This window comes from Bicyclus anynana, chromosome Z (genome assembly GCF_947172395.1).
Source record: "Bicyclus anynana chromosome Z, ilBicAnyn1.1, whole genome shotgun sequence".
Taxonomy (NCBI): Eukaryota; Metazoa; Arthropoda; class Insecta; order Lepidoptera; family Nymphalidae; genus Bicyclus; species Bicyclus anynana.
The window spans coordinates 13016831-13030547 of record NC_069110.1 but is presented as its reverse complement, the minus strand read 5'-3'; the positions used below and the strand labels follow the sequence as shown (position 1 = coordinate 13030547).

The following is a 13717-nucleotide window of genomic DNA, read 5'->3' as shown; positions in this document are numbered from 1 at the left end:
TGAAGACATTGAAGATTCAATCTTTTTAAAACTATAATTGCAGCTTTTTCTGATTGTTGTTTCATCAGTGATATTAGTGTGTAATAAGCGACTTTACCTGAATAGGCTTTTTGATAATCTTTACTTAATTATTTTTATTGCAACAATTTGAAGGAAATGGATAATTAGAGAGAATTGGTCATATATAAAAATCCGACTTTATAAATCGCGATGTTGAATTACGGATACGGTCAAAAATCTTTTAAAAGATACTAATATATTTACGAACGTACATAGGCGGAATCTAAAGGAATATTTTTTGGGACAGAGTGTAGCGTTTAACTACCCGCTAACGATTGTTCTTCGTTTTCCTCTCTTTTGTTTGTTAATTATTTTTGTTCTTAAATATTGTATCAAGTAAGTATCATGTAATAATAACCAGTGCACAGTAAAACCATCTGTGGTTAGGGTTAATGTGTTTTTTGTAGAATAATAAATAAAGAAATAATTGTCAATTTCAGGCGCAGTACTTGATCTACGAGAAGATGCGAGAGGAAGGGTTCATGTCTGGGTCGGACGACGTGCGACTGACGGTGGAGATCGTGGTGGCCTCGACGCAGGTCGGCCGCATCATCGGCAAGGGCGGGCAGAACGTCCGCGAGCTGCAGCGCGTGACCGGCTCTCTGATCAAGCTGCCCGAGCAGCCGCAGCCGCAGCCGGCCACCTCCTCGCACGACCACGAGACCACTGTCCACATTGTCGGACCGTTCTATAGCGTTCAGGTTTGTGTTCTCATTTATTTGTGCCCCCGCTGTTTTGACTGTTGTTTCTCTAGTTGCCAGTTTTTGTTGTCAATATGGTGTCTTATCAAATTTAATGTAAACAAATGTTTTTTGCGTTTTGTATGGGGTAAGAGTTCGAGGAATTTCTTATAAAACTTAATATAACAAGTATGTATTTAAAACAATTTTCCAAATGTCTACAACGGTGTTGTCCATTTTGTGATGTCACGATGTTACTTAAAGTCACTATAGTTGGCAAATTCGTTGATGACGCATACCATGGTATGCGGGCGACGGGGGGAAGGACTGTGCGGTTGTGAAATTGTGCGTGTGCGGAAGTGAGGTGCATCAGTCGTGGGTTTTTCAATGGGAGTGTTACGAACGAACTTGCCAAGCCATAGAGGATTAAATTTGAACTAATGTATGTCCAATTTTTTGCTTCACTGTCTTGTTATTATGGTTGTGTTTATGGGTTAGGTGACGTCATGACACATAAACTATTGACCATCATGGCTGATAGCGTTTTGCCTCTTTTGTCTCAAAAAAGTATATATTTTTTTAATCTAGTAGAACAATAATAATATAAATAAATAATTTAAGACAAATTTTTAAAAAAGAATCAACTAGCCTGTTTTATTTATATATTTGCATAAGTTTAGAGTTTACGCTTTTTCTGGACTGAAATTTTTTAGTCAATCCATTTTTAATTGACTTATAAAATACTTAGCTCTCTGGGAAGGTGAAATACTGGGGCCTTAGACCATAAAGACTTATTTAATGATAAATTAATAACTAACATTAATAATATCAATATTACTGACGTATGTGATGATATAATTATATTATTTATTTATTATACCCAAAACATTTGCATAGCGAATGACGTGAATAAGTGTTTACAGTTGGCATCAAGTACGCTAATCTGAAGTTGGCTTAATACTACCCTTGAAAGTAATCAGCGTACATACTGAGGAACTTAAGAACCTCTTCGTTTTTGAAGTCTTAAAAACAAAGTCAACCTCTTATAGTAAAAGGACGCAAAATAGAAAATACCTAAAGGCCTTTAAATAAAGTCTAATATTCAATAAAATCCCAAATTCAGAGGAAATTCAACCTTATGGATTCAGTTTTAAGGTTGAATTTGAAAATGCGACTATTTGAACTTGAGTGCCAAGAAGTTGTTTGGCACTCATTGAGCGGGGACGTTTTTTGGTCTCTGATTGTGCATCCACTTTTTAATAGGAGGTTGATGATCAAATATATAAAACTACATGCACAGGGCTGCCACCAGTAGCAAATTTCATTTGATGTGAACTGTACATACTTTATTACTATATATTTATGTATATTAATTCTAATGTCAGATTTTAACGAAATGTCACGGCTGGATGGGATGAATGAATGTTTTATGTATGTTATTATTGAAATGTACATGTGGTTACAAGTCCGGTATCAGACTATGGGCCCAGTGACGTCGTCGAGGAAGTGGCACTATATAAGATAAGTACTTCTATTTAATATTTAGTATAATATTATATAATAGTTGCTGGCGCGTTGCGAACTGGTTGATGAGCGTAAATTGGAGACTCGCGGCTTAGGGTTCATTTACACGAGTGGCAACTCTACAGTCGGCAGCAGCTGCTCCTCGTGTAAATGAGCACTTAGTGTGAATGGTGTGTATAGTAAATGGTGTGTAAATGTTGTAGCAGTCGCCCGAAGCGGGATGAACGTAGTGGGCACGCCAGCAGTCGCTCTGGAGTTGGCTCACTGAAATGACATTTGTGTCAACCGTCATGGCAGCACGTATTATCGTTTCCTTCATGACGAACCGGGTAAGTCTTCTGTATATTTATGATAACATGAAGCGAATGTATTTCTTTTTTTTTTAATTATAAATGTAATAATGTATTGTTAATGACTATTGTATTTGTATAATATAATCTCTGAGCTTACCTTACCTTTGTTTTATTTATATTATTCCTACAGGGTTGTAACTACATGTACATTGTTTGTATCGAAATTTTAATTATTATTAATATTGATGGTATGATTGTGTGAATGTTAGCTAATACTAATAATGATTGTAAGTGACTTGGTGTAATATAAAATATTATTGTCTTTTGCGAATTATTATGAATAACATTATAGTTCACAGATATACAATTTGTTTGTGATAAAATATTGTAAAAGTTTCTAAACCAGAGCCATGATTGTCTGTGAACTATAACATTATTGAAGGATTAATTCAGTAATTTGTACGAGATTGCACTCTTTATGTGACATTTACGAAACTAAAACCTTTTAGCAGAGTAACACACAGTAAAACCATAAGATGTGTATTTTAAAGGTAGCTTTCCAGACTGCGACCTGCGACCGCGCGACCAAGTGCTTAGTATGAATTTATATGGTGCGTCTCGATATAAATTTATACTAAGCAGTGGGTCGCACGTCACGGTCGCGGTCGCCTAGAACGGAAGGCTACCTTTATACTTTTTTGAATGTGTGCAATGCTGTATAAGTAAATACCCGCGAGCTGTATGTGTGTGGGAATAGCTAGTGATGTGTCACGTTGGTGGTTGCAGTCGGCACAGAGGCGCATCCGCGCCATGGTGGCGCAGGCCAGCGCGCCGGTGCGCCACCGCCGGGCCGCCCAACAGGCGCCGCCGCCCGCGCAGCAGTAGACGGCGCGCGCCGCTCCACCCGCCGCCACCGCTCCGCCGTCTACCACCGCCGAGTTAGGCTACCCGCTCCAGTCCTACCCCGCTACCCCGGCCTACCCTCGCAGCCTACCCTCGCAGTCTACCCTCGCCCAGCTCTGCCGTATCCGTAACTATTAATGCAAGCAGTAGTACGACTCGCTTGTCTACTTCTCTCTATGTGTCTTCTCATTTTCGTTGCACACATGCTTTATGTAGATGAGCTGACTCCAGCGGACGAAGCTATGGCTTACATAAATATGAACGCGACGTTATCTAAGCTATACCTTTGTCCCCGTCTTTATGCTGGACTGTCAGTTGTTTGTGTCAGTGTAATGTAGCGTCATACTCGTGCAAGTCGAACTGCAGCTTACATTAATGAGCGTCTGCAGTGCCCTGTGCGTGTGCAGCATCTAGCGCTTCTATTTGTTAGCACTCTAAGTTCAATGTTGTTGTTGACGTATTATATTAACATAGTAAATATTGAATTGTGAATTTTATTACTGGATTTAATGTTAATGAGTAATTGGATCTATATAATGAATCTTATATATATATTATTATACTATATTCATATACACATTATTTTTTAACGATAATACCAGTTATATGAATTGATATGAATTAGCCGGAATATATTTAATTGTTATTTTGTTTTCATACCATGTTATTATAAATCAGAGTTTTCACAAATCGCAATAGTTGACATTATGTTCTCTTATACATATACACATGTTAGTAGCAATAGGTTAGAATACAGCAACAATTATTATACAATCGAGATGAATCACATATTTTGTTTTGTTATAAAGTAATAGATTAATCTGTTAATGCATTTCAATGAATTTTGATATTATTCTGAAGGGTGTGTGGGTTAGGATCTCGGACTACGAAGGGAGAAACACGACATCGCTTTAGTCACGAGGCTCGAGAATATCGGATGCTTTGCAACTAGCATACATGAGTTTGACAGCACCTGCACACTGGCCGACCGGTCAACTGGTCGCCTGGCCAACTGGTCAACTGGTCGCCTGGCCGACTGGTCAACTGGTCGCCGGTGGACCGACAGTTCAGTCTGCGGGTAGCGTCTAGCTGTCTCACGGCGATGCACTCTGATTGATGAATTAGATATTTTTGCTGAAGTAGTCATTGTTGGACGGTATGGACTTAAAAGGTACGAGTTTAATTTGTAAGTGTCATTTGTTGATCGTTTTCTTTGTAGAATTGTCTTTGTTAGCTTTATAACTGTTTCCTGTATCGATGCGAGTGTGAGCGAACAGTTCCACGCTACGATGCGGTGTTATGCGAGTGTACGATTTGCGTTAATTGTGCCAAGTGAGATATTTAAGAGAGAATAAGATTAAGTGAATAATATCAAAATTGTGAAGCTTAAAAAATTATATTATATTTATGAAGGTGATAATATATGGAAGTTTGGCAAGAATGTTTCACTATCTTTTTTCGTTGTTCTATATGCGAGAATCTAAAACAAATGTGTGCCAGTAGGTATGAAATGTAGTAACTTTGCCCCGGGTACAATTAGTTTTGCCGAAAATGTTGTCTGTAAATGGAACTAATAGTAGATTATGTAGTGGGTGGGTATAATAGTTTTGAAAATAATTTTTTTTATACTTAAATAATATATAGCAAATTACGTGTAAATAGAAACTGACCTACATTTGACAAAAACAATCAAAATCAAGTGATTTTCTTATAATATAAGATGTTTATTCAAACCATAAATTGTTTTGCGACCAGACACAGAAAAGTATATACTCCACTGACGGACATGATCAACGAATTTACTGATTTTACCGTCTCATAGCCTCAAAAAATTTAATTCAATGTTATATTAACATTTTTTATTTGTAAATAAAAACTTTTAAAAACTGGATGAAATCATTTATGTTTCAAAAAATGACATATTGAACCATCTTACTTTAATACACCAAATAGCAATTTATTTTTACTGAATTCTTGTTGTTAAGGGTTTTACAAATCATTTTTTTTAGAATGTGGATACTTTCTATCTGTCTATTTACTTCTCTGTCTACGTTTTTGTGGCATTATTTATTTTGAATGAACTTGAAAACAGATCTCCACCGTACTCACACTTCCACATATTATTGTAAATTATCTCTCTTTTGGCATTCAATTTTCACCAAATGTACCGTCACTGAACGATTTGTTTGATTGCCTATTTTAATCAGTATTTTGCTAATGAACGTAAAACGTCTAACAAATGCAGATCCATTCCATGCAACTTTTGCTCTACCTTTCTGCATGTCTAATCTAGTTGCCAAACGCCATCTATATATATATAAATTAAACAATTTCATATAATATTATTTGTTTGTTTTAGTGTCTTGTGCGATTTATTTTGTTTTAACATGGGGGGCATGTATTATAGATCGAGCACTTGTCAAAATTATTATACCTTTTTTTTTTTTTTTTTGAACATGTGTGTTTGGTGTGTATAAAAAATATTTGATATATTATTATAGCTAGAGTGAGTTGGTGGCAAAAATAAGAGAAAGAGGTAAATGGGAACAGACAAATATCTTTCTAATTACATGTAAAGTTTTCTATGAGATATTTGATTTAGTTCTTCATAGTAATATTAATGTTTTGGGTGCCATTTTCCACTATATTAATATTAAAATAAAATGTATTATTATATAATACAATTATAACAAGAACACCTAAGATAATCACCACCACTCTTATAAAATTTAATGGCATTGATATACCGTCTGCAGGTTTATTTTGAAAATTGCCACCAGCTTACATAGCTGATATCTGAAAGGTATAAGTAAATTTTCCATTTGATGGTTTTAATTTTTATTTTTTCGTTTAATGATTTTATTATTATCTTTATTATTGGCCATGATTTCCTGCGCACGAGTCTTTGCAGTATTACTTATACGAACTGCAACTGTTTGCAAATGGTCCGGTATAGTATTTTTTTTTATAAGTATAATGAAAAAAAAAATATAATATCATTATACCTTTGCTTTTCGGAACAGGCTAATTATTATATCATTAAGTATTATTTAGCCCTAGTTCGTTACTTTAGTAAACAGATGGCCTGTCGTGTGTATTCGATATAAATAACATTAAAATAAGTACGTTAATAGTGTAAACATGTGAAATTTTAATAGTTTTTGCCAATTGTCTCTTAGCCGTTTAATTAGCATACAGTTCTGAAGTGTCAGCGGCTATTAATGTTTTTTTTTTTTTATGTCGGTCTTAATAAATAATAGTATCCCATACCCTCGAGCACTTACGAAGCCGTTCTAATATTTTATATTGAGTTTTAATGAAAAACGTTATTTAAATTTCATGTTTTTAATGTCCTAATTATTTTTAAATAGAAAAATTCTTCAGAGAACAATTATTACTGAAATAGTTTCCACAGCTAATTTATTTTAGTGACACCATTTATTTGGTTTCAAATGCAGGAACAAATATGTTATTTCCATACATATCTATTATATAGGTACAAATGCAAATTGGCCTAAGTAAGAATATAACTGAATTTCCACTATATTGTATTGCGTTAGCGGAATATGTTTCCGCCAATACATAACGATATAGAATAAATATCAGTCATATACCATAATATTTTTTTAATTACACAATAAAAAAAAATTGGTTTTTCCAGGTTTCAATTTGTATATAAATGTTGATGAGTATTCCTGTAATGACACTTACGTGGCTTTTTGGATGAAAGTTAATGCGATAATTAACTATCAAATTACTAACATTTAATGATCATTTTCATAATAACATTAGAAATAATATTAACACCACTTACTATTCTATTTACATTCAATTATTCTTTTTCCTATTGTTTTCATGTACTCTTCTCATGTACATGATTACATGGTCCTATAACCAGTAATTTCTTTATCTAAAACTTTTTAAATATGAATAAGGTACAATTATTGACAGGCTATTTTCTATTTGTCCTATATTAACTTAGGGTCTTATTTGTTCAGTATTTTTCAATGGGTTCTAACGTTTTCAAAATCAAAGTAAACAGCATATAAAATTTATAACGGTTATTGTAGTGCTTCACGGGTATGGAATAAATACATAATTGCAAAAAAAATCGCTTATTTTTGGTTGTGTGAAACCAATCTCTGCTTACTAAGACTCTTATTAACAGCCAGGATTTTCGTTGATAACTGGCCAACGGTCGCATTTAAATAAAGATTAATTATTATTAGTTTACTACTTTTGGATATACATGTGCTAATTTAGGCGTGTAACAATTCAGTTTAAAAATAAAATAAAAATAAAAATAGCGATATACTTAAGGAGAAAGTGCGAGCGTGTCGGCCGCTTGACCGCGAAAGGAGTAGGAGTGTACATATAGCATGTCGTTTATTCCTTCCATTGTAAGCAAGAGTATCGCAATGTGAACAGCATTACGATTTCCATGATGTGTTAGGAATCAGAAATGAATAGATTTAGTTGATTATTGTATCGTTGTGAAGTAGTGTTAAGTTGGGGGCAAGCGCGGGCGCACGCGGCCCGAGACTGAACTACATCGCTGCGTCGCCCGCTCTTGGTCATCTACGGCTTGACAAAAAAGTGTAGAAGCTGAACTAACTTTTTTTTTTACCATGCTACAACACTATTCCACTTGTCAGTTGTTAGTGTCTATGCTGTCAAAAGTGATTATTATGTCGCTAAAAGGGCTAGAACCCAAAGCCGTAAAGATCATTATTAAAAAAAAATCGGCTTTGAAGGTTATGTTGTTTTATGGTTACGGCTACGTATATTGTATCTTGTATTCGTGTTGCCGTGTTGGCGATAGTGGCGCCTTTATTAATTTCTACTCTTTTTTGCCAGGCTATACATATTGTCATTTCTCGCTGGTAATAAATTTATTGTCATTCTTGTTTCCATGGTTCTATACTGTTATATATACGATCACGTTTTAATGATATTGGTAAATGTGTGTAATCTACGTTTGTGATTGTCGGATTTAATTTGAATTTATGCGCATGAATGTATTTTGAAATCATTGATGTATTTGGTCAGGTTTTAAAAGTAAAAATAGTATTGAATTGAAAATTGAATTACCGAAAATGTATGATGTAATAAACACTAAGCACAGTCGAGTCTGTCGCACTGTATATAGCACTGTGACAAGTAAGAGATTCCAGAGGACACTATAGTATTGAGAAGCTGTTATTGTTGCTTCTCATCTTGACAGAAGTCCAATGTACAAGTTTAAAGTTAGTTATTTTTTTTTTTCATGTTTCTTCACACTCGATTCAGTGTACATTTTAAGATGTTTTAAAAGTCTATTGGGCTTTATGGCATGTTTTACCTAAATTTTGTTGTAAATGTTATATAAGAACCATTTTATAATTGGTATAAGTTCAGAAACTAATAACTACCTCAATATTACTAAATGAATATGATAATTATCTTTGTGCATGTTTTGGACACTGAATTTAAAATATTACAAAAAAAATCAATATTGTATAAGAATGCTATTATATAAACAATAATGGAAATTGTCAAATTTAGGTTTCTTAAATGTAATAAAAATTGATCAATATTTGTGTTTTATTTCATTTAATACTGACCACTACCTTATACATTTGTATCTACGAAAGATGGTTTGGCTATTGTTATTAGAGGAAAGGGAGCGTCGGTAAAGTAGAAGCATTTTTATAAATTACTTGTTAAGACTCTAATAACTAATAGATCCAGATGACTTCACGCGTTTCCTCACTCACTTAACGCTAGCCACTCTCCATCCGTTAAGTTCACCATTCACGTGCCTGCAGCGCTATAGCTGGGCAAGTTCGTAACACTCCGATGGTCTGCGCGGGCCGGGAGGGGTAGCGATGCGTCCGCGCAGTCCGTCGCCCGTATATCATGGGAGTGTCATCAACGAATTTGCCAAGCTATAAGGGCGCTTTTAGTGTCACGCGGATTTGCTCACGCACGCGGGATTGGACCGCATGCGTAAAATTTCACGCTGCGGATCATGCGCAGCATGAGTTTCAGTTTGCTACGGGCTGCGTAACGGTATAGACGTGTTCAAAAATGATCAATGTCAGAAGAATATCTATCGCTTACATACTTTACAAACGACGAAACAAGAAGACAAGAGTACATGTTGATCCCTTTCTTGAAAATAGGCTTCTTGCTGGGGCGTTTGTTACACACTTTGGAAAACTACAAAATAATGAACGTAAATTTAAAAATTACTTTCGAATGTCCATTCGTTCTTTTGATGAACTGTTGTGTAAAATTGAGAATAAGCTACAAAAACGCAGTTTACGAAGGATTACAATACAACCGATTGAGAGGCTCGCTATTACATTAAGGTAAGTTTTAAATTTTAAATATTTAATTTCCTGCTATGATTTAGTGGAAAGGGATTTGAACAGGTAGGATAAACGTACCAATCCCAAACCAGTAAAGGACTTTTTTGACTTCAAATTACTGTCATGTGTAAATTTACATGTGCAAAAAAAAATTTTGTCATGTACTCTGGTCAACTGCAAAAATGTTAAACAAAAATCAAATCAATGATTTTTTCGGTAGTTGACCATCGTGGTCAACTATTGAGACATCATACAACACATGTTCTAGTAATTATCCAGTCTAAATAAACGGTATAATAATGATTTTTTGTTTGAAATATCGTAAAGTAACGCGTCATTGGTTATTAATTGTTGAAATTTCATAAAATAAGATTATTTTACTCATAAAATGTCACCATTAACGTGGAATCATTCCTACCTTTCATCACACGCTACTTATTATAATATAGATAAAAGTTATAGGTTTGCACATGACAGTAATTTAAAGTCAAAAAAAGTCCTTAATTGGTTTGGGATTGGTACGTTCAACGTAGGTGGATACACAATCCTTTTTTTTATCTGATAAAGTACACATGGCCACAGATCAAGTTACCCAAAACCAGCATAAATGGAACTCGCGCCTTGCGTATTATCATACTTAGGTAACCCGTCGGAGTCCCGCTTATACTGGATTTGAGTAACTTGATCTGTGCCGTGTGTACAACCGCACTCATATGACTAAACATACAATTAATGAGAAACTGGAGAAAAAAAGTTAATCGTACTCATTTTAATAAAAAGAGTTTTATTCATAAATTAAAAAATCAAATTTTACATCATTCATTTCTTTGTAAATTTGTATCCTGAGCGTTGACATTTCTTTCGCCTGTAGACGATGTTGTTGCTGGGGTATAAATTACGTCATAAGACGTGATATTAAACAAGCCGCTTTCAGTCGAAATAAGAGTTTCATTGTCATTCACTGCAGCAGAACTAATAGCATTGTCGTTAAGACTCGAAGTATCCTGGATTATACTATTGGTTTGGTAATCTTGATTTATCGGTGACAAACTGTCAAGCTCAGTAAAAGCACTAGAACTTGTTGTAGGTATGGGACTGTAGTATGCAGGTTGTGTTTGACTTTCCATTTCCATAACTATATTTAACACTTTTGTTCTGAACATTAGTTTTTGATATCTAGTGAATCTTTTTAATGAAGGCTGCAGAGACTGAAAGAAAGCCAAATCCTCACTTTCTAGCTCCAGTTGATTAGACTTTAAGCATTCTAATAACTGTGCCTCAAATTCAGATGGTGCTTGCTTTTTAGATTTTACTTGTTTTTGTTTTGATGTTGGGTGAGAACTTTCTTGACGTGAAGTATCTGGTTGCGTGGACTCATTACGTGTTTCTAAATTACGTTGTGATGTTAGTTGAGAACTTTCTTGACGTGAAGTATCTGGTTGCGTGGACTCATTACGTGTTTCTAAATTACGTTGTGATGTTAGTTGAGAACTTTCTTGACGTGAAGTATCTGGTTGCGTGGACTCATTACGTGTTTCTAAATTACGTTGTGATGTTAGTTGAGAACTTTCTTGACGTGAAGTACCTGGTTGCGTGGACTCATTAGGTGTTTCTAAATTACTTTGTTCAGACATTTCTTCACAGAGTGACTCTTCTCCAGCAGTTTCCGTTGTACTGTCTAAGAAAGTCAAAATGTCATAGTAAGAATATTTCTTCTTCTTCTTACTCCCAGAGCCGGATGGCTGATTTTTTTCAGATATCTTGTCTTTATGGTAAGTGTCCCTTGCTGTTCGCCAGCGTTGTTGTATTTTCTTGTCTGAAATGACAAAATATAATAAGTAAGTGGCAAAAGTACACACAGTTTCAGATCAAGTTACCCAAAACCAGTACCAATAAACGGAACTTGCTAGGGCCTCGCCGGGCGGCGAGTCGTCTACGATAATAAACAACGCATGAGTCCTGTTTATACTGGTTTTGGGAAGCTTGATCTGTGGCCGTGTGTACAAATCTGATATTAGTTGGATATGATAACATTTTCGGCAAATCATAGAAATCTAACGTAGCTATAGTACTGTAGTTAAAACGAATTAAAAACTTCTAGCGCTAGCTACTTCCGTGCCCTTTCACGGGTATTTATTTTTCTTCTGAAGTAAAATTCGAGCGGTGCATGCTGTCTTATGTCTGATGTCAGCATTATTAATATATTATGTTATCATATTATTAATATATTGTTTTTGTTTTCAGATATTTGGCAACTGGTAATACATTCACTGATCTACACTATTCCTATATGATTGGAATTGCAACAATTAGCGAAATAGTAAGACAAGTTTGTTACATAATATGGATTGAACTAAAGTCTGAATGTATTCCACAGCTTAATGGGATCAAATGGAAAGAAATCGCAGAGGGATTTCTCACATATACAAATTTTCCTAATTGCTTGGGTGCTATTGATGGAAAACATATAAGAGTGATTCGGCCGCCGCACAGTGGATCACTATATTTTAATTATAAGAAATATTATTCTGTAGTGCTCCTCGCAATGTGTGATGCTGATTATAATTTTACATATATTAATGTCGGTACCAGTGGAAGCAACGCCGATTCAACCATCTTTAGAAGGAGTCAATTGTATACGAAACTGGAAAGTAACACGTTGGGTATCCCTGACCCGCAAGAGTTGCCTATTATTTGCCCCGAAGTAGCTTATCCATCTAGTGTAAGAGCAAAGTTGCCGTTCGTGATAGTGGGAGATGAGGCATTTGGTTTATCATCACATATGATGCGGCCTTATGCTCGTGATAATTTACCTTACAAAAAGAAAATATTTAATTACCGTCTGTCCAGAGCTAGAAGGTACATAGAATGCACTTTTGGAATTATGTCAAATAAATTTAGAATATTTCACAGATCCATGACTGTCAAGTTAGATCTAGCACAATCAATAGTCAAGACGGCATGTCTACTTCACAATTTCATAAGGAAACGGGATGGCTACATGGTCAGCCATACATTTGTCACAAATGGTTTTACGGGACCACTACCCAGGCAGCAGACTGAAAGTAGTAATACGTCGGCAAGTAATATCAGAGATATATTTGCAGATTACTTTATCAATGAAGGAAAAGTCTCCTGGCAACACCGATATATAATTAATTAACTAAACTCAAAAGGTTTTAGAAGGTTTTTGATGTTATTTGTGAATTAAATAATTATGCTTATATTAATAAAGTAATGATGCTTGTATAAATAAAATAATGAACCAAACACATACCCGCCACTTTTCTTTCCTCTTCGCTCAAATTTTCGTAGTTAGGTGCCAATTCCTTCAAAATATCTCTCCATGCAGCCTCCCTCGCGTCCCTGTTTTTGTATAATTCATTGCGTTTATCCCACAAAACGGGCCGCAGATGAACTTCAATGATTACTCGTTCTGTATCAATTTTCATTTCGGTAGTACAATACGGCGCGTGCGCCCCGCTCGACTCTAAAATGGGCACTGAAGTTGTAGGCAGCGCTTACGCATGCGGATACCCCGCACCGGGGTGACGCCCCGCACAGCGCCCCGCGTCCCGCGTGCGTTTATCACGCTTTACAATAGATACCTATATGAAATTGTTCTTTGCGGATGCTACGCATGCGGGCCAATCCCGCGTGCGTGAGCAAATCCGCGTGACACTAAAAGCGCCCTTAATCCAAACTGACGGCATGTAGATCGCCCTAATAGCCGGACAATTGGGTAGAAAGGACGCGAGACTTCTTTCTTTCAAAAGGACCGCTAGTCCTTTTCATGATAATCTACGCATAATGATAGCCATTGACGATCAAGTATACCCACGTTTCTGCAGCGCTGCCCTCAGGGAAGAACTTCATGTATGCGTCAAGTCGAGCCGTCATGCAC

The 13717-nt window shown here is 35.7% G+C and overlaps 3 protein-coding genes across 9 annotated transcripts in view; 2 read left to right on the top strand and 1 right to left on the bottom strand.

Annotated features, from left to right (window-relative positions):
* Window positions 1-9035, top strand: part of LOC112046296 (insulin-like growth factor 2 mRNA-binding protein 1) — an 83000-nt gene extending 73965 nt beyond the window's left edge. For 6 of the 7 annotated variants that reach the window (XM_024082900.2, XM_052890922.1, XM_024082899.2 and 3 more), the window contains 2 exons: window positions 501-761; window positions 3344-9035. In XM_024082900.2, coding sequence (XP_023938668.1) covers window positions 501-761; window positions 3344-3442 — 360 coding nt within the window. In that variant the 3' untranslated portion in view covers window positions 3443-9035. Of the gene's footprint in view, window positions 1-500; window positions 762-2467; window positions 2594-3343 lie in introns of all 7 variants that reach the window. The other variant, XR_008252334.1, reaches the window with a different exon arrangement.
* Window positions 9036-9479: 444 nt separating this feature from the next.
* LOC128199762 (uncharacterized) lies at window positions 9480-13087 on the top strand. The gene is made up of 2 exons (XM_052890919.1): window positions 9480-9813; window positions 12058-13087. The coding sequence occupies exons 1-2, from the start codon at window positions 9530-9532 to the stop codon at window positions 12974-12976; spliced, it is 1203 nt and encodes a 400-aa protein (XP_052746879.1). The 5' UTR covers window positions 9480-9529; the 3' UTR covers window positions 12977-13087.
* On the bottom strand, window positions 10575-13295 carry LOC128199763 (uncharacterized). Its single transcript, XM_052890920.1, has 2 exons — window positions 13091-13295; window positions 10575-11629 (listed from the first exon to the last, which is right to left on the bottom strand). Exons 1-2 carry the CDS (start codon window positions 13263-13265, stop codon window positions 10629-10631), a joined length of 1176 nt encoding a protein of 391 aa, XP_052746880.1. The 5' UTR covers window positions 13266-13295; the 3' UTR covers window positions 10575-10628.
* Window positions 13296-13717: the final 422 nt, after the last annotated feature.